Source organism: Lingula anatina, chromosome 1, assembly GCF_051362555.1.
Source record: "Lingula anatina isolate TDL-2025a chromosome 1, LinAna3.0, whole genome shotgun sequence".
Taxonomy (NCBI): Eukaryota; Metazoa; Brachiopoda; class Lingulata; order Lingulida; family Lingulidae; genus Lingula; species Lingula anatina.
The window spans coordinates 27108117-27130053 of record NC_141767.1 but is presented as its reverse complement, the minus strand read 5'-3'; the positions used below and the strand labels follow the sequence as shown (position 1 = coordinate 27130053).

General features: G+C 33.3%; 1 protein-coding gene across 4 annotated transcripts; it reads right to left on the bottom strand.

The window, feature by feature from the left end:
• Positions 1–16: 16 nt before the first annotated feature.
• On the bottom strand, positions 17–21868 carry LOC106165119 (receptor-type tyrosine-protein phosphatase kappa). 4 transcript variants are annotated; one of them, XM_086996381.1, is made up of 34 exons: positions 21692–21868; positions 20862–21017; positions 19936–20199; positions 19520–19663; positions 18742–19050; positions 18500–18582; positions 18066–18288; positions 17070–17372; positions 16163–16462; positions 15709–15929; positions 14914–14983; positions 14510–14616; positions 12796–12976; positions 12258–12363; positions 11833–12112; positions 11652–11721; positions 11340–11442; positions 10954–11024; positions 8741–8964; positions 8445–8532; positions 8196–8272; positions 7985–8021; positions 7598–7695; positions 7094–7210; positions 6356–6513; positions 5789–5924; positions 5414–5563; positions 5063–5162; positions 4817–4887; positions 4131–4262; positions 3745–3879; positions 3264–3424; positions 2788–2923; positions 17–2477 (listed from the first exon to the last, which is right to left on the bottom strand). In XM_086996381.1, exons 1-34 carry the CDS (start codon positions 21750–21752, stop codon positions 2397–2399), a joined length of 4953 nt encoding a protein of 1650 aa, XP_086852507.1. In that variant the 5' UTR covers positions 21753–21868; the 3' UTR covers positions 17–2396. The 4 variants fall into 4 exon arrangements, with proteins under 4 accessions (XP_086852507.1, XP_086852586.1, XP_086852635.1 ...); XM_086996460.1 differs by having other exon boundaries at positions 8741–8889; XM_086996509.1 differs by having other exon boundaries at positions 8741–8874.
• Between the last annotated feature and the right edge of the window lie 69 nt (positions 21869–21937).

The window sequence follows — 21937 nt, the reverse complement described above, 5'->3', positions numbered from 1 at the left end:
TTTATATGTGACCAAATAATTTGAAATATTACTTTATTCAGAATATAGAGGAGAGTTTACATTACAAAAACTGTATTTTAAAGCATATACAAGTAATGTATAAAATAAGACATGCACAGAATATAAGAACTACCATTAAACTGCTCTGTTGAAAATACTATGGATATTTTTTATGTAAAAACATCCTGTATCAATAAACTCACTTCAATTTGTTAAAATCAACCCCACCCCCCAATTTTCCTCCCTTGATCTGTCATGCTTATTCTGTTAAAATATTACAGATACTTCTGCTATGTTAAGCTCAAGAGCTAAAGAGATTCAGAAAAATGCACCCAAATGTGTTGTGCCTCCTCTATATAGTTTTGGAATCTATTTATGACTTCACAAAATACAAGGATGTTTTTCAAGAATTTTACAATAACTAAAGCATATCAAGCTACCAATTCAATTGTGTGGTAATTAACATGTGAGCTTCATTATTTGCAGGAACACCTTTTATATTAAGTCTCAAGGAATGTCTTTTTGGGAACCTTATCAAAACAAACAATACACAAACTGATGTAGCAAAGACAAAAAAACATTTTAACAACATGCAAAATATAACTTTTCAGGCACAATGTGCATAGCACCATTAAAATCACAAATACTGGATGAAGATACACCACAAACCTGACCTTCCTAATTCTGGTTTAGTAAAAGGTGATTTAAAAAGTTTTCAGTGTGATAGCAAAAAACGTACATCCTTAAGTAAAAAAAGTTATTTTTACAGTTTAAATAAAGCTAAAAGCACTCATCCTCATCAAGCTTTCTTTGGCACCGGAATACAAAAAAATAAAAAATAAATAAATAAATAAATAAATAAAATAAATAATAACAAAATAATAATAATAATAATAATAAAAGATACACACACCTTAAAAGCACACTATAAAGCAATACTCAGCCTGGCCTATATTAACTAAAATTATACAAAATGGCCACCATTTTAAATTTTGATAAGCATGATTACTTTTTTAATACTAAACCTATCATTACCATTTCAATATAAAATTCTAATAAGGGTATAAAAATAATATCTAATGTCTACAAAAAAATTTCTTGTACAATTATTACAACATCATTTTTATTAGAATACACTGATGAATGTTTTTATCAATTGAAAGTTTTATGGCAGCACCTTAATATAAAAACACATGTAAAGCAATTCTATATCCGTTTTGGGCTCAATTCTTCAATAAAACTGGGGGTTTATAAATTCCAATTTGTTATAAAAGACAACTCCATGCTAGACCAATATTTATAAAACATATAAAGTTAGTTATCAACCAAATATACCTTTAAATAAATGCTGGGAATATTATTTGGCAGAATCAATCTTGACTTGAAAAAAATATAATATTTGGTACATTAATATCAAATATACACATACTGGTTGCCCAGTTATAGTTTATGGTCTAATAAATGCCTGAAATATCACACTATGTTTGTGCTATGCATGTTTGTGATATCACTACTAATTTCATTTCTGTACAACATTCTTGATGATACAGGCAATATTATTGATAGTATAGGCAAGTTCAAAAGAATTTGACAATAATGAAGCAATATTTGATCAAAATTTTGTGCCATTTGTCAACAGTTCAAGTTGCTTCACCAAAGTTGCTGAATTCATAGTCAAAAACTGAATGTCTTTTACCTTAAAGCTTAGGACTAACATTTGACTGAATGTAATTGTGGAATGGTAGCCCAGCTACAAATATTTTTATCCAATATCACATATATTTTTGTATTAAACTGACAAAATACAAAAGCTTTGGAACATTTCAATATGTTATGATAATCATAAACATTAAAAAATAATTGTAAATTTTAAGATAGTGATCACAAAAATTACAATAATAGCATTTCTTTCAAGAGCAATTCAAACCTTTCTCCCTAACAAGTTATACAATGCATATAAAAAGTTTGTGACTATGTGTCACATTAAGATAATTCAAGAGGCAATTTATCCGTCTCTTCTTGCCTTAAATCTTACGGTTATCACTAAGTACCATTTTCTATAAAAGTAACCTCTTCTAATACCTCAGAGGCATTTTGTATGCTTTTATGCCATGGGACTACTTCTGAACAAATGCTATAAATGTGAAAGTAAAATCAATGCTTGTAATAATAAAACTTTTCAAATATGGTAATCTGAAATTGTTGAGGACCTTAATGAAATTTCTCTTCTGCAAATTTTTCTTTGTAGCCAACACAAAATTGTCCATCTGGAAGATACTTCAAAGATAAGGTTGGACCCTTAGTACAAGTACCAATTATCAGCCTTTGTTTTTATGGCAAAGGTTCCATATTTGCACTTTTTTTCAGCTTATCAGCAGTTCCACTTTTGGCACATTTTAGCGAATTTGAAAATTTGAGTAGTTCTCAAATGAATCTAGATACAGTTTGGCAAAAGTGTAGCAGAAGTCATACTGCTCCTGAAAATGAAGTTTTAGGGTTAGTTATGAAGTGATACATTACTATGTAAAAATATCTTGTAATTAAGAACATAAGATACAAGCAAATATTAAGAAATACAAAATGATTTACTGATGAAATGAAGTCACAGCTACTACCAAAGTATTATAAATAAAGTAATTAAAAAAGTAAATTATAATTACCTTTTTGTTAGTAGATGTAGCATAGATAGCCAACCATATATTAACATGTAACACAAAAGATCAAATAAATTGTTTCTAAATTCATTTCTAAGAAAAAACTTTATAAAGTGCATTTCAATATACTTACAATATTAGCAATGAATTGTGGTCTGTTGATGCGGACATTCTTCACTACATGGAACACATCAACACCTTGCTCCAGCTTGACCTTGTCCACCACACAGCTGACCGTTACATACACCCCACTCTTTGTGGAACCATCCCTAGAAACGAAGAGAAATCATCAGGAACAGAAACATCACTGTAAATAAATATATGTGAGTTTTTTAAGTGAATAACTGGATTTACTCTTTTAAAACCTTAGAGTCTTGCATTAAAGTGCAGGCATTCATATTGCTATATTTACTTTGATATGTCACACTTAAAGCCCCAACATTTAAATTCAAAACTTAATACCTGACTGCTATCTGACCCTCTGGATTGTAAAATAGAACCTAGTTAACCTGTTTCATGTCAAATGCAACCCTTTATTCATAACACATACACATAATTGAAGCCATATTCATAACTTTTTATTGTAGACATTTTTTAAAGTTGACTTACAGACAGTGCACTGTGACTGGTTTGTTCCCAGTCTTCTGTTGCCATCTTTCCACCTGATCAAGAAGCTCGATCAGTGCTAACCCATTGGTGGGCTCATAGCGTCCCTGAGGCCATGACAGAAATTGGAACAATCTGATGGTCCGCACATCTTCACTCTTGAACTAAAAAAGAGTAAATTTTAGTTAATAAGGTATTTTCACTATGGAGGACATGGAAAATGTTTACATAACTAGAGGATCAGAGGGGCAAAACCCCCACCAGGTACTGTACCACCAGTAACTGTACCAGGTACTGTACCATGGTACAATATACATAAATAGAAATGAAGTAATATGAAAGACTGACATTCCACATTGTTTGCTCGACTTGTCTATCATGTACTATCTCAATTTTCCATAACAGATAACTTATTTGACACATTTGTATATTCTCACTTGTCTGCTTTTTCATATTTTTTCCACCCTTATTCATCCTTACTAACCTTGTTATAAGTACTCAGCTGTAAAGTGATCAATCGAATGGAGTCATCAATGACTAGCTGGCTGGACTTGTGCTGAACTGTGAATGGACCATGACTGATGCTACTGCCATCTGCAGGCCAATATATGGCACAAGTCTATGATGATCCAACAATGAAAGAGAGAAAGGGAGGTGGTTGAAAAGAGAAGACTTTTAAGTGTATAAATATACAATTTCAAAAATGATATCACATTATAAGGTGCATTTATTAGATGCTTAATCAGAGTGATCAGTTTTCAAAATGAAATGCACCCAAGGCCAATTTGCAAAACAAATACCATAAAATCAATATATATCAAAAAATACAATAAAGGTATTTTTCACAAAAAAAAGCAAAAAATCATGTACCTCATCTTCATCAGGTTCATTTAGCATAACAATAGAAAATGAGTCATGATCCCAGATCATGCGCCAGAAATCTACCACTGTATGGGACAAAGGCATCTGTGTAACTATGAATGCATTACGCTGTCTGTAACCCTGAAATAAAAAATCAGAATTACACCAAATCCCACTTAATATGGATCGACTTATTTTTTAATGAGTTATGACTGTGCTGACACTTTTTGGGCATAATACAATCTTACCAAAAGCAACCTGAGTGAAGAATGTTTTACCTCAATTATCTTTTTTTTCTTTAATTTTACGGGGCAGTCACGACTACAACTGTCCCATAAAATTGAAGAGAATGTGACAAATACTCCTGAACCTGTTTGTCCTTGCACAACTAACTACAATGCTATGACCTTATTTTACCCCTGGTCCATAATTTGTTTTTTCTAAATATATAAAATTATACTGTTGTAGATAGCAGATGTTTTTTTTTTCAGAGTGAAAAAAAATGCAAGTGTCCTATGTGAAAGTAGGATATTTTTAACACAATGAAGATGTGGGAATTTAAGAAGATCAACCCTATAAATAAATGGATCAACTGGGAAATTCCAGTTTTCTAAGCAGGGGTAATGTTATTGGATTTCAAACTGTAAACAGAATCCTTAAAACATTTAAAATGTAAAAAAAATCTTAAAACTTACATCTACAAACACTGCATTGATATAATTTGTTCCATCTACTCTCGGGCTAAGAAAAGGGCGAGAAGTGTCAGCTGCAATAAGAGAAACTAAGTTGAAACATCTGTTATGCTGAATAGGTTATCATGCCGAAGAAGTCTCCAACACATAAATATCTCTTCTTTACTATTTCTTTAAACATTTCTATTTTCCACTTAAAATGTTTTTAAAGTTCCACCTTTGGAGAGTCATTTCAGGAAAAAAACTTACGGGGAATTATACTGGGAAAGCGGTTCTTTTTGCTGTTTTCAGGAAGTTGTGAGTCCTGACAATCAGCAATTTTTAAAACTGGGGAAATTTTGCACAAGGTCTGCAATATAAAACGCAATCATAAATTATTTCGAATTGAAATATTTACAAATTTTATATTTCACTTTTTAAAAAAATGCACCTTTACATAGTGACAAATGTATATCAGTGTCACTGCAACAATGACATTTCAACAGATGAACAGTACATAATTTCTTCGATCTATTGTGAACTTTCAAACATGTTGCTGCATTAGGTGCAGTAGGTGAAATTTTAGTGATTTATCTCAAAATAACTGATTTCATAGCTTACCCCATACTCCACTTCAAGTCCAGCAGTTCTTGTCACTGCATTGATCTTGCACAGTTTGTTAAATGCTTGACTAAAGCGATCAGTTGGAATGAAGGTATCTCCACAGATAGCTGATTCAACCACTGCATCATACACAAATAGATACTGATCCTGAAAACAATTATTCTATCTCATTCTCCTTTACCTTGATTAAATAAGTATTTCAATGACACTCAAACACACAAGGATGGCAAAAACTCTAAAATGTGAAATTTTAATAATTTTTGTTCTCAAGAAATATTAACAACTGTAACAATATGTTGAGAACAGTTCATGCTTAATCACTCAAGTACTAAAAGTATTAACAAAACTCTAAAACATCCATTCTTTTCTTACCAATGTCTGTATCATATTAACTCTCTGCTGCCTCATCTTCATCAACTGACCAAGAATGTCCACTGTTTTTTCTTCTTGAGCTTGGTCAAGAATGATGTCCAACAAGATGAAAGTCCCAGTGCGACCAACTCCAGCACTGGAAAAATTCACCAGGAAACGTAGCCACAGCTAAATTCAGTTATATATATAACATCCAAAATTCAAACTGTCAAACTGGTATAACTACAGGGAATTCAATGAAAACATGCAGACCTAAAATGTTTGAAGCAAATCAGGATATTAGTTATCCAGATGTAGTAATTAGGTTGAAATAAGAAAATTCCATGCTAAAAGGTACAAAAAAAAAAGAAAAAAAAAGAAACTTTTTAACATACAATCTTATACAGACTTCTTTTTAAGCTTCTGCAATTTTAACCCTAGACAGTTTAAAAAATGTAAAGACTGTTACATAGTCCAGTTACTGTTGCAGCATGAAAAGCATATGGTGCTAACACCAACAGATACAGATGACGGCTTTATGTACAGATAAATCCTTCAATGTCTATACTAAAATTAATTGATTACTACCTGCAGTGAACCATGACAGGTCCTGGCATCTGGGCACAGAAAATCTTTACACGTTTGTGAAACTGCAGAACAGAGGTGGCATACATCGGAACTCCATGGTCTGGCCATGATGTGAAATGAAATTGCGTCACTGTGCGGGTAGTCTTTGGGTTTTCAGTCTAGGTTAAAAATATAAACAAATTATCAATGTGTGGGATATATCTGTTTCAAATCATAACCAGGTCTTTGAGTATAAAACTATACACAGCATGAACATACAGATAGCTAACAGAAAAAAGTCATTCCCATTTTAACACAAAAAGGTACATTACAAAAAAAAGCTAACATTGCAATGTCTACAGTTACCAAATTTATGAAGAGATTATATCTGCCTTCTTTTATTCAACAGCTTCTTTTGTATCTAGCATGTTATTTTATTCAAGTTCTAAATTCAAACCATGCACACAGGTTCAGCTCTTTATTTCACATTTCAATTCATAAAAAATGCTAAAAATAATAATCAAATCAATCAATAAACAAATTTACACCTAAAACTTAAAGGTATATCTAACTGAAATTTTATTTAATTTTAGGGGTTTTATTGTTAAATAGGTCTGAACTTGGAAAAACAGATAGCCTTGAAATTGTTTAAAATGGGGAAAATTGTTACAAAACACTGCATCGCTTTGAAATGGCCCTAATATAAATATGTATTTTGCACTCCACTCCTATATGCTACTTTTTGGAAATCAAACTAACCAAATATAAAGAAAAGGTTCTTATGGTGTACTCTGCCAGTTCTTCTGCCTTCTCTAACTGCACTGTAAACATTCCATAGCTCTGTACTGTGTCTGGCCAGTACTTCTCACATTTTCTCTGTTGAGAAAAAAAAAATCATAAAACAATCTCTGGTAGCTTACATATTGTTTTGATACATCATAAACTGACAATTATATACATTTCAAGAATGCTCCATTAATATAAATGGTATCAAATCACTGATGCACAAATCTGAACAAAACAAACACAATCTAATTTCATAGAATGTAGCAGAAGGAAATAATATTGAGAAAATATCATACAAAATAATTGTGTATAACAAAATGGTGGATCCAATGGGAACGTACCAACAGACTCTCTCCATATGACAAGCATTTACTTGGCTAAGAGATAGCAGGCACGCACACATGGGCATGCACACACACACTCGCGCACACAAACACAATAAGATCAATTACTGAAAATAAATATTATAACACTCACCCTTCCATCTTCCACACAGTTTGTTACCATGACCACGGTATTAACATCCTTTTCCCATATCATACGCCAAAAATCTTCCAAGGTTGTTTCAATTGCACCTAAGTGAAACAAAAAACTGGATTTATTTCTAGCTCACCGTGATGCTGTTAACTGTTCACAAAAATTGGATGGAAGATTGTGACCTAACAAGATACCTTAAGCTGTGATATGATTGCTACAGAGGTGCAAAACATCTAGAACTCCTACTTCTATTTTTGATACAGTCCATGCGTCAACAGCAGTTTTAAAAGCTCTATATTTCAAAGGTTTCTTTTTTTTCAACAGTCAATGTTCCACATCAATATTATATGTTACATAAATTTATATAATTGTGATTACAGTTGTTACCTTGTGCAGCAATAAAGTAGCTGGGCTTTTTGTAACCCTGGAAATAAAAAGAAAAATTGAACATGGCAAATACAATCTATTGTATAAAATATTCGTAAAAACATATGCACACACACACACACACACACACACACACACATCCTTTTCACATAAATCACAAAAAAATAACAAAGGACCTGGGAAGTGGGCAAAAGTAAAACAGTATACTTACATCCATGTGACATGCATTTATGTAGTCTGAGTGTGGATTTCCTGGCAACTGAGACAGGACAACCCTACTGTGGTCATCTGAAACAACATCCAAATATTTTAAATTTTCACTAATATTTTAATTTTTTTATTCTGAATGAATGAAAAACAAAATTTAGTCTTCGTGTCTTAATTAAAATGGACAATTGGAATAAAAGTAATTGAAAGGGGTGAAAATAAGATTATTCTTTGTCAAGAGTTATCTTCTTACATGCAACTATGTTTGCGTAGCGGTTCTTCTTTTTGTTCTCAGGTTTTTTGGCAACATCCCAAGAAGCAGTTTGTGCAGAAGGCAATGACTGAAAATGACCAAATAACAATGGGAAAAAGCTCACATTAAAGACATAGTGTTATCCTTTTCCATATAAATATTGTAATATATTATTTTTTTAATGGCATGCATATGTAACTAGACAATTTTTATTGTTTTGGTGTCTTATATGGCAATTATTATTATTATTATTATTATTATTATTATTATTATTATTATTTCCTTTCAAATCTTACCTCATATTCCTCTGCCAGCAACCCAGAATTCTTGGCATCTTGAACAAATGTGGCAAGATCCTGCACTCTGATGGGATTGGAAACATTCCCATTTTGAATAAGCAACGGTGCCTGGTCAGGTTTTGGTGGGATTCCTGGCTTAGTGTAAACTGGAGTTTGAGTGGAAGGAGGTTGGTGTAGTTCAGAGCTAGCAGAGACAGCTTCATTTGAAGCAGGAACTACATCTAAACAGATTGTAAAGGCATGAAAGAAGCACCAATTACCAAAAAGCAAAAGAGGTTAGGAGTATGGTAAAATTTTTGTGGGCTCTAAACTCTAAGGTGTAAAGTTGGAGGATGAAAAATTATAATTTCAACCCAATTTCAACTCAAATGCCCACCCCCTGTACCTATTTGTTAGGCTGGAAATGAAAACATGATGAAAAAAGTCTCTCAGGTAGAACTTTGATGGACACAAACTTAATATTTCAGGCATATCTGCTCCTTGGTTTTCAACTGTACTTTGACTTAAGGATATTGTCACCCTTCACCCAAAACTCCTTATTTAGTGCCTTACATACAATCTTTTGGGAAATAAATAAATCTTCAGTGTTCAGTGACTAAATTTATTAACATTTACACATGTCATCTTACAGGTGCGGTCAAAATTGTGATTTTGGGGTAAAGATTTCTCAAATATCTGTTTTACTTGAGCACCCACGATCACAGTTTAAACGTCGATTTAATGACACCATTTAGTACTCCAAAACCCTGCCAGCGATTTTTCTTATTTTTTATTTTTTCTTATTTCAGATTTTATCATTGATAAAGCAAAATAATGCCTTTGTTTAATTAGGGGCTCATAACTCCATAACATTAAGCCCCATAATAGAAATAGAAAGGTGTTAAATTGATGATTAAAGCTTTTCTAATACACTAAAACGAAAAAATATAAAATTAAAATATAAAGGGTTTCTTCATTGTTTTAAATCAGCACAAAGATAGATGGATTACTGAATTATTAGATGCAGGAAAAAACTCATTTTTGGTATCTGGACGATAATAAAGGGTTACAATAACCTTAAAAAACCAATCAAGTTCACAATATTCTTAACAATTCTCTCTTTGTCCATGAAATTGTACTAACAAGGTGAACAATTCACCAACTCATCAAAGTATCCTGAGAGACCCTTGATATCACATTAAACCATTTCATCAGAGGCTTATGTATTTGAAAAGGTTTCTTCCAACTGACCCTCTGCTTACATTATAGAACGCAAACATTTTTAACACTGATACACAGCAGCCTTTCTATAGCGTCCCTGGCAAGAAAAATATACAGCTACAAAAATGCAGGAAACGACAGGATGATGTTTGAAAAAACTAAGCACTATCAAATTTAAAAGATAAAAAAAACAGACAGACAGAATAGCCCAATTCAATTTACACCTTACAACTTCAAGTCAATCAACTAAGGATCACTATCGATTTTTCACAATGAATCATGAATTTGAGTAAAAAAAAGAATCTGTATATTTACTTTCCTTTTCTGATCATTTTAAAAAAAAGAAAGTAAATATATAGTTTTTCTTTTACTCAAATTCATTTAAAAAATCAATCATCTTTTCAGCTTGGGAAAAATACCCCCCCCCCCCCCCCCACACACACACACACACGAAATGAAAAGCAGTGATAATCAATAAAAATCAAAATTCTAATTTTTTGAAACTGAGTATGAAATACTAGATCAGCTGGGTGAAATTGTTCTACAAATCAACAATATAAATGAATCTCACACTTATAAGCTTTAAGTAGTGTTTAAAAATAACAAAACAGACAATTGCAAAAATCATACAATTTTGTGTAATTCTAACTGCTGAAGACATAAAGAAAAATCTGCAGGAGTTAATGGCAGGGGAAGATATCTTTGAAAATGATTATGTGCACAATAAAGAAATTTAATCAGATGCAAAAATGTAAGGAAAAGTACTCAATTACACAGTTAAACATTTTCATACTGAATAGGATTCTAATATGAAAATTAAATAAAAGTCAAAAGAACAAAAATAAAGTACAGACTTCAGCTAATATCAATCTGAATTTATTTAAATAAAACTTTGTACCAATTAAATTAAATGTGCTGAAATAGGTGCTACATTGCCTTCCAAGATCTAACCCATTCAATACAACCTTTGTGGAGAACAAATATGGATAGATCAAATTGAGAGAAGTTACCGTTTTTCTCTTTGTGGACCTTAGTTAGTGGTATGTTGTGGGAATCTCTTTTTGGCTTCTGACGTCTTCTCCTAGAAAAAGCAAACAGATGCAATGGAATCTTTTAAACAAGAAATTTGACACTTTGAATGACATTTTGTAGCTCTATAATATTCCAGAAAATTTAGATTTAATTTAATCCATCACTGTTACAGATCTCATCTTCATAGACAATATGTTGCATATGTTTACAAGATGATCAAAAACTGACAGCAGAACATGAGTGTCATTAATGAGACAATATACAAAACTACTTTTACAATGCAGGTGGCAAAATGTCTTAAGGAGTGTTTTACTCCACACCAATAACATACATCAAATTTTATCCTCTATAGTGATTGATTTACCTCCAAACAATCACAAAAACTGCCAAACCAATAAATACCAACACCACTACTGCTACTGCAATTCCCACAGCAGTCTCTAATGGCAAACTTTTATAATCTTTCACTGAAAAGATGAAAATCACAGATGCAAGTCACCAATGAAGGTACCAATAACCTGAAACCCCTAGGATATAATAAATCTTTCACCTTATACACTCACTTGTAGAAAAACAACAGGGTAGTTCCTGTCAAATGCAAAAATTTAAAATGAACAATGTTATTTTAACATGAAACACATTTTTAACAAAGAGATTTTAACATATGGAGACAAACCTGTGAAAGCATTACCAAGACCTTCTAAATCTATAGCCTGAACTTCCTGATAAGCAGACTTCTGATTTCCCTATAACAGAAAAAGAAAAGGAGATGTGCTATTTGTCCAACGATTTCATTATATGCATTTGGAAGTATAACATAAAAGTCTAAACTCCGAAACTTTTGAAATAATACTTACATTTGGAAGCTCAGCTAGAAATCCAGTGTAAATCTTGTACTGCTGGTTTTGTACCAAAGGAGGATTCCTGTAGCCATCATACACCTTCCCATCTCCAACCACCACTTCCTTCCCAGAGTCTGGGTCTAATTCTTCATATGACAACTGAATGGCAATATACTTGGTATAACGCTGTTGCGATGCATTATCTATGCCAGTGAGGGTAGACTCATCAAATGTGACAATATCCCTTCTTTTTCTTAGTGGTCCACTCTGTTTTTCCACAACCACACGGTAGTACCTTTCAAATAGAATTTTCCAAAATTAAATTATAAGGATCAACATAAAAAAATGATGTCTAAGTTCATTCATCTTTTGCCATATAAATCTTCAGTCCTATAACATATAACAATTTAATTATATTTACACACAATACACACACTTACTTGATAGGCCCTTCATATTTAACAGGATAAAGGCTTAATGTAACAGTAGTTGGTGTGACTGCCTCTTTGCTTATAGAAACCATTGGCATTATTTCTGAGGTAACACCTGAAAGAAGTGGTAGAAAACAATGAAGGTTAGATGAGGGAATATGTTTTTCAACAAATTATTCATAAAATCAAATGAGAATAATGTAATTTACAAAGTTTGACAATGATATCTATTCCTTTTTTGCATAGCATGCAATACACGGAGTAACTGCATACAAGTTTTCAAAGATTTAATTTTAACTCATTTAATTCACACACCCAAATATGCATCTTTGATATTTTTCACCTTTTGAGCACAGTCAAGGTTTATAAGGTGGGTACATATCTTTTACCCTAAAACATACTATTAGGTCAAGAAGACCCATTCATGATCCTTTCCAGACACCCCATTAGATACCTAGACTAGTCATTTCACCCCAAATCCCGACAAATTGACATGAGCTAAAAATAACAGTTCTATCATTGAGATAGTATATCATAAAAAACCTACTAGGTAAATCTGTCCAAAATGTCTGAATTACAGGTTGCCCATATTCATATGTCTTTGCCCGTACTTGAACTTCATATTGGGTGGAAGGCCTCAGTCCTTCTATAACAAAATGGAACTGATCACCTAACACCTCCTGGACTCTTTCTCGGTTCTTGTCCAGGTCCACAGGGAAAACGGAAACCTAGAAAAATAAAATAGATCAATAAAACATATATATATATATACAGGCCAAAAAAGATATGCAAGTTTTTTATATTATATGGTTTTATTACACTTTTTTTAATACAATATTGTTGCTTAAATGGTATTATGTTGTTCAGTAACAAGTGTGCCCTCCCCTGCTGCAATACAGGTTAGAATCTCCTCCTCATGGACCATACAAGCTTAGGGTATTCTTCTTCACTCTTCCACTAGTGCTTCTCTTAATTTTATGATGGTGGTAGGCTGTGGCTGGCAATTATAAAGTCGTCTTCCCCGTTTATTGCAGGCATGCTCAATGGGAGGCAAGTCAGGACTAAGAGTTGGCCAAGGGAGAGTCTAGATCTGCTCCTGCTGCAGGTATGCCAGTGCTATCCTGAGAGTTTGGAGACTGGAGTTGTTTTGCTGGAACAGGCCTAGCGTTGGGTCTTGATGCATGGACGGCAGAACAGCTGTCTTCAGGACTTCATCTGTGTACCACTGGCCAGTCAGATTTCCATCAATTAGCACGAGTTCTGTCTTGGAATGGCCACTTATGCCTGCCCAAACCATAAAACTTTGTCCACCAAAGCAGTCATGTTCAACCACTGCCTCATCAGAGAACCCTTCTGTCTGAATGTGACAAACAAAACTGACCTCGTCAGTGGCCAAGATTTGATTTCACATTGATTGCTGTCATGCTAAGCGGTGGACCCTGGTGTGGTTTGCGGCATCTGAGATTGGCTGCTCATACTACCTGGTTACTGATTCCAGGGTTATGATGTCCAAAAGTGTTATGTGCTGTCAGGGATGAATTTTGAAAGGGATGACACAAATGCTGCAATACAACATACTGATCCTGACGTTATGCAGTTTCTTGTAGTCTGCCACTACTCAGCCGGTGAGCTGTGCTTCCTGAAACATTGTACCGACGTCACATCCATGATATTGTACTCTAATGTACATGGAGGGCTGCAGCCACTGCCTGGACCCGTATCCCAGATTCCATCATGCCATTGGCATGACCCCTGTCCAGATCAGACAGCTGTGGCATGACATCCGTATGGCATGATATCAGTATCTGTCTCTGAGTTCAGTGTCCACTAACATTGATTTAAAAACCATTAAAAAGAAACAATTAAAAAAACATTTTAAAAATGTAAATTATAGGTATATATCCGAGATTGAACAGTTTTTATGTTGATCAGTAAGTACCAAAGCAATGTCCATGATGCCAGGAAAATCCATTATACTGTACACAGTAGGTATTATTTGCATCAAAATATTACAAAATCCCTCTAAAAGCTTACATGGATTGAGTGATGACTATGATATACAATTAAGTATATATTATGTCCAAAAAAAAAGAAAAAAACTGGATAAAGAAATCTATTATTTTTTAAATATTTATAGTAGAAAAAATGCGATATCTTGGCGAATGGGTTTGTTCATTACCCTTGTGCAGCAAAAGCTTTACTTAAAAAAAATAAACGTAAACAGTTCTGCTGTGCCGTCTGTAGAAAACACAGTAATTTACCTGATAATTCCTTATCAGCCCATTCCTCTTCCAAGGCTCTAACCAAGACACATTGAGAGTTGTGGGTGTGGCAGAAATCAAAGTTAGGTTTTCTGGAGGCTCAGGGACTGAAAAAAATAATTTTTCAGATATCAGGCATATTGTCCCAAACTTTCTGCTTTAAATGTTAAATAACAAACTAATTATTTGATAAAGATGCCATGAGAATGAATCATTTCCATAGCCTGAAATCAAAATATTAGATAACCATTACATGCTTAAAAGATAAGTAATAGTCTAGTCTCCATGTAAAGAAAATACGGATGACGTAAAAAGCATATATAAAACGCATATATCATACACTGAGTGAGAATGAGGCAAGAATACCTCTAGATTTCAAAATATAGCAAATGAAATTAACTTACTGCCTTCTGTGGTCCTTACAAAATATTCATCACTGTCTGCTCCACAGCCACTCTTCGTGCAGGCACTCACCTATTCCAATCATTAAAATTTCAAAAAGGTTCATCAAAAACAATTCCTTAAAAATATAAACAAGTTAAAGCATTGAGGAACGGATGTGTACGTTAGATCCATGCTCCAAATGGACACCTCACATAGGGTTTCAGTACCTACATAGACACCAACACCTTGTTTGCTATAGGTTTTAGCTAGAATTAATCAGTTCAGAGGGAATTATTTTGACTTTAATCTTTCTCTTCTCTTTTTAAATGTCTTGTCTAATTCTCTAAAAGATGTCCTTCATTAGGTTTTGCATTAGGCTGTATTATAATGCCAGGCATTTTAATGGGACTTTCAAGGATTTAAATTGGGTCCTTTAATGGCAATAACCCTGGCTACTGAAAAGAAGGCAAGGCCTAGGGAGTTGAAAGTATTTGCATACATTTACTGAAACAGAAAAATGATAATGTAATTTCTCACTATAAAACATCACATAATGCAATGAACTTTTTAATGTGGGGAAAATAGTAGATTCTACAGATGCTATAATTTTTAAGTCATAATTTCTTAAAATTTAAATATTCCTATTGAGCAGTTGCAACAAAAAAGCAAACAACTCTACACAGTAAAAGCATCACAAAATGCTATATAGAAATATAATTTTTCTGATTATAAAATTATGTGTGAGTAAGTTTGATAATTCAGGCCCATTGAAAAGATAAAGTCATTACTGTATTCATTTTAGAACAATCTTTTACCTTTACAACATAGTCTGTATCTGCTTGCAGTCCTTTATGTATCCAGTAAATGTCAGTGCAACTATCACAGTTTATGGGAGCTGAGAAGGTATTAGCATTCTTCTGCTTGTATTTTATCTCATAGCGGGTTATGACCCCGTGTGGTGGACAAGGGACCTCCCATTGAATTTCTATGGCAGTGGTATTGCTGTTGGTTCTTATATTGGTGATCTTAGGTGGAACTTTGAAAACAGAGATACATATATATGCAAACTTTCTTGAAACATAATCAACAACATTTATAACTGCACATTCTCAAATGAAACCAAAGTGTAGTAAATATCAAATCAACATTAAAATAATGTACACTTTATATTACCAATACGGATGATAATTCTTCAAAATAAGAAAGCTATAATACAATTTGGCACTAAATAAAAAAATGCTTTCAGTGATATATTAACATAAAACCTACCATCATCTAATGTTTTTACTGGTATCTCGCTGCTCCAGGGTCCAACCCCTTGATTGTTTTTAGCTCGCACACGGAATAGATAACTGGTAAATGGCACTAACTTATGAATGGTCACTGAGAGAGAACTTGTATAATTATCTATAGTCCCATAGACACAGTCAGAGTCATCTGCAGGTCTAATGCTATAGTCGTATCCACTGATAGGTCCATTTTGACAAGCACATGGGAGTTCAACCCACCCCATGGTAACAGATCTGGGGTCAGCAGTTATTAATTCTGAACTAGGAGCACATGAAGGAGCTAGAACATGAATATTTACAGTGTAAAATGGATTGCACATTTTATGAAAATTATACTTCATTTTTTTTTTTAGGAATCATGATCTTAACAAAATTACTTACTTTATCAAAAGTACATCAATGACATTGTTGTTAAATCATGACTAGACATGGCAAAACTGTTAGAAGCTGTGACATTAAAATACTCTTAAAATGATGTACAAGATAAAGTTGTAATATCAAATGAAAGCAATCTTCAAAACGATTACAGATTTTTAATAACTATAATCAATACATTGTGAAAGTCAAAACTTACCCACTGCAAGTGTTTGGGGCATGACTGAATTTCTATCCCCATTAGCGTTTTTTGACACATTGATGACATATTTAGAAAATGGTAGCAATTTCCTTATTTCAAAAGTTGTCTTTTCTGTAGATTCTTCAATTCATTCTCCATTTTGTTTCTGACAAGTCCCTAATTATGCACAATAATCTAATTGTGCAACAGTACACATCCATTCCACATTACAGGAAATCTGTATCAATATAATATTTTAGATCAAATTTATATAAACATTTGTCATTTCAATCATTTCTGCAATTATTACAACAACAATCTAAAATCCTACCTGCTTCTAAAGTCTTGATTTGTAGTGATTGTGGATCCCCCTCAAGTGATGCAGAAACCGCTTTAATAGATATATCATACTGTGAATTTGGATATAATTTTGTAAATGTGTAATGTGTTGTTATTTCACTCAATAATGTAGATGTCTGGTGATCTGACAATTGACTGCACTCCCCCTGTAACCTGACTGCTGTAATATTGTACCCGGTTATATTACAGCCAGTGAATCTAGGGGGGTACCAACAAATGGTGGCTGATGTGGGAGTAATGGAGCTTTTTGTCAGTGAGGTAACTTGTGCAACAACTGAAATGGAAAGAAATGGAAATTTCTTGATTTCTATTTACTTATCATAGAACCCTACTATGCCAATCTTAAATGGATGACAACTGTGCATTTTGAAGAAAAAAATGGATTTTCCTGGGGTAAACAAGAATTTTCCCATACTTACAAATGATTAATGAATCTGTTCCAACATTCTTAAGAGATTATTACAAAAAAAAAAAAATTAAAACTTAAAAAAATATTATTACAGTTGGTAGCCACCTATAGAGGTCATTTGGTCTGATGGTAAGCGGATTCCAGAATAAAAACTGCCTTTTTGGTGGTAAAAAAGAAATATTATTTTTCATCAGATGTTTACAATGTATTTATTGTGAAATATGAATCTCATACAAAGAGTTGTTATCCCTTTAGAAAAAAGAGGCAGCACTGCATAGTGATATAAGAATACTTGACATTAACAAGAATAAGGAAAATATTTTTGAAAAGGGACTAACAGGGGTACAGGCATGATAAAATATTGAATTTCTTGAACCAATTCTTATTATTATTTATATATATATATATATATATATATATATATATATATATATATATATATATATATATATATATTTTTTTTTTTTTTTTGGGGGGGGGGGGGTCTTTCCTAATCATCAATGTATTGATTCATAAATTCTAAACTACCAAATGAACATGTATGTTTTGTTAACAAACCTGCTGAAGTTGTAATGGTGTTTGCCCTTGAAAAGCCAGAATTGTCCTTTTTATTTACAAGCTTTATCTGGAAGCTCCAGTGTGTGCAGGCAGCAGTGTCAAAGTCTTTGTACCTGGCATTGGCTGCAACAGTATCTGTTACCTCATCAGCATCAGTTCCATTCTTATACCTGATTTTAATCTCCCTTCCATCCTGGCATTTCCAATCTTGATCAGTTACCTTCTTAAAAAGCAGTAAACATGTCACATATATAATTTAAAATGTTAAACTTTAATTTTGGAGTACCTTAATTATAGCATAATTAATTACAACACTTATTCAGTTTGCTACTAAGATAACTGAAGATGAATTTTTTCTCAGATTCTTCTTAATTTTTCATTCTTGACATACTACAGCATTCTTTTGATATTAATACAGTAATATTTAAACTCACATTCCAAGTAACCCTGATAACTCTTCTATTAGAATCTGAAACCTCTTCTATATGGAACTGGCTGGAATTAATTCTACGAGGCTCTGAATGTAATATGGAAAGGGAAAGCTTTAAAAAAAATTAGTGAAATGATACTTTATGTAAATATATATCTATAATTTAAAAAAATATAAATATATAATTAAATTACTAAAAAAAAACCCTCTAGTATGCTCAGGCATGTATAGAGTAAATAAACTTACCGTCACACATTGTTTTAACTTGAGTGGTTTCATCAGCCAAAAAGGGGCCAGGTTGATTATCATCTTTTCTTATCCTCACCCTCACCAGGTACACCATATCAGGCAGCAAGTTGGAAACGGTGACCTCACACCTGATACCACAATCTTCTCCACTCCTGTCTATAGATTGCCATGTATCACCAGGTAGTTCAGCGTATTCTAATACATACTGGATTCCTGGCACATCAGATCTAGCACATGTTGTGGTATTCCAACTAACTGTGATATTAGTAGCTGTTGATGTGGCTGAAGGTTTCTCCCCAAGTGTACCTTATAGAAAAAGTTCTTGTCACAGCTTGCAAACAGCAAGTATTAATATCCTTGTTTAGCACTTTAATTTTGGAGGCAAAACATTCCATGATCTTATGATCTGATAAATTAGCTTTTTTTTATTCTTAACTGAATCAGACAAAATGTTTGTAATTTCTTACGTCAGTTTTTGCCACTGGTTTAAAATTATCTAGTTTTTCAATTTTTTTTACGAAACTGCATATGATTTGATCTTAAAAAGACTCATATAGGTAGTAAGCTTAAGACTTTACCGATTCATGAGCAAAAATTACTCCAGAATGAGCTCTCTAACTTCAACCCCTATATCAGCTTTTGTCTGTACCAATCATTTTCCTCTTCTTCATTTTAAAATTATAACTATCAAATTCCAAATATGAAGCACATTATGAATAGCCTATCACACATCTGAAAGTGACTGAAAATGGGACTGCAATCTGCTTGTACTTACAGTCCTGGCAGCCTGTTCCTCCCCATCCCACTGAGCATCCACTTGTGCAGGCACCTGTTTCCTTATTACACACCTCACTGCTGTTTCTGCATTTACAGTCCTTGTCACAGTTGTTCTGGCCATCAAAGCGGTAGTCAGGACAATCTAAATGATTTAACATCTTGAGAAGTTTATTTGATTTTGAAATTATAAACTAGAGTATTGGCATCACGGTGGTAAAATCTACGAGGAAAATAGTTTTGCACTCAGTTTTATTTCTGTAAAATATATGATCATATTTAATACATGTGTACTTGCATAAAAATCACACATACTAGCATGCGCAAACATCAATCCAAACTCGGGTGCCCATGGACACAGAATGGAAAATAATGAAATTATATTTTTAGGCCTGACCTTAGGTAATAGGTACTTACCACACTTTATAACGTCACAATATACAAAATCTTGGGCAGAATTACACCAGGGTTTTTCTCCTTTGTTTCTATGTATTGGATTCCTACAGTAATTTTTTGCTAAAGTTAAGTTCATTTCAGGTACATCATCATCCATGAGTTTATACTTATTATAGGGATCAGTCCACAAATTACATCTTGATGTGCCATATCCAGATATTTTCCCAGCATATTTGAAGCCCCCATTCCTTTCACTTTCACAGCAGTCATAATAACATGATGAATCTTGAAAAAAAAAATCCAGACTGTTAAAGATTGCAAATTTGATCAAACACATTATTTTTTCAAGTAATACATCTCATTACGGACATCATTTATTTCTATAATTTCCCAATTTGGCTTTTTTTAGCTATTCCCATTGTTTTGAAATTAGCATTTGTATAACATTTAATCATATTTTATCATATTAGACTTAAGTAGCCTTATTTTGGTCTCAAAATATTTTAGTATGTTAGAACTTATTATAGTGAGTTTTTAACAGAAAGTATGTTATTTTTGCTAATCATGAATATGGAAGTTCTAGGGATATTACAACAATTTATCAATATCTATTCCAGGCCTACCCAACTACCAGACTCGGCACCGAATGATCCCGAGTTCACCAGTGTATCGGACCACACTACCTGTTTTCAAGGTGTACATCAGTACATGCTTCGGAGTATCAGATGCAACAACGCTCTTGCCCAGTACGCGATGTGATGGTGATGATTCTCAGCGGGGTTGGAAAGTAATGCATCTCATCTCAAAATTTGTTCCGGGGTATGATACTGTGAAATGCATACTGACACACAACTTGAAAACAGGTAGTGTGGTCCGATTTACCGGTGAACTCGAGATCATTTGGTGCCGAGTCTGGTAGTTGAGTAGGCCTGTATTCTGTTGATTACCAAGAAGGCATCCAGGTCCCCAGTTGTCTCCAGCACAACCACTAGGGCAGGAGCCAGTTGTCTTGTTACACACTTCTCCATCTGTAGCACACTGGCATTGAAACTTGCAATGCCAGCCAAAGTACCCATCAGCACATTGGTAGGGGACATAGATCTCTGCAATATAATGGAATTTTAAGCAGATATGATAAAATATACTTGAAAATATATGTCTCTGACTATGCACCACTTAATTATAAAGAATACAGGGAAATATAATATTATATTCGTTTAGGCATTAAATTAGAAGCATAACACCATGTATACAACAACTAAAAAGAGTCGATAAGGCAGATAAATCTAGCAATCAAATCACACACTTAAAATACATTTTAGTTTTACTATTCAACTGAAATAAAAAAAAAACATGGAGTCTAGTCTAGGTACCTGATATGCAAGCAAAAGTTCTCAAAACAAAAAGGAAGTGAACCCACTGAATTCCATCTTTCCACGTTCTTTTGAGATCTTTTAAAATGCGTGTAAAACTTGAAATCAAATTACAATTTTAAAAATTAACTCATTGTAGAATTCTGTCCAATAAAGGACAAGAGTTAATAGATAACATACACATGTTCTGAAATCAGTTAACACCGCCCGGACGCAGATCACACAGTGAGTATCATGTGAACAGAAACCTGTGTGATTCACCGTGAAGCCATGTATACAACAACAAAAAGTTAATTCTGTTAAAACTGATCGAGTCGTGAGGTAGATAAATCTAGCAGTAAAATCACACACTTTAAATGTTTTTAAAAAGTTATATTGTTCAAATGAAATAAAAACATATGTACCTGAAATGCACACAAATATTCTCAAAATAATCAGGAAGTGAAACCACATCCATCTTTCCATGTTCTTTTGAGATCGAGCATCCGGCTGTAAACTAGGTCATTCGTCAGCTTGGGGTCTTACAGGTCCCAAAGGAGTGATATGAATGAAATTAGGTCAAAATAGTTACACAGGTCCTGGGTAGTGAGTAATCTAATTCGATCGAGAAAAAGTCAGGCCTATGAGTCCTATTATTGACATTTACCCCT

Excerpts from the sequence above, each read along its gene's own strand:
- LOC106165119 (XM_086996381.1), bottom strand. The coding sequence starts at position 21,752 with ATGGAAAGATGGATGTGGTTTCACTTCCTGATTATTTTGAGAATATTT. Across the intron at positions 11,025-11,339 it reads GTTTTTGTGATTGTTTGGAG|GAGAAGACGTCAGAAGCCAA; the intron begins GTAAATCAATCA and ends TGCTTTTTCTAG. Across the intron at positions 2,478-2,787 it reads CACAATTCATTGCTAATATT|GAGCAGTATGACTTCTGCTA; the intron begins GTAAGTATATTG and ends CTTCATTTTCAG.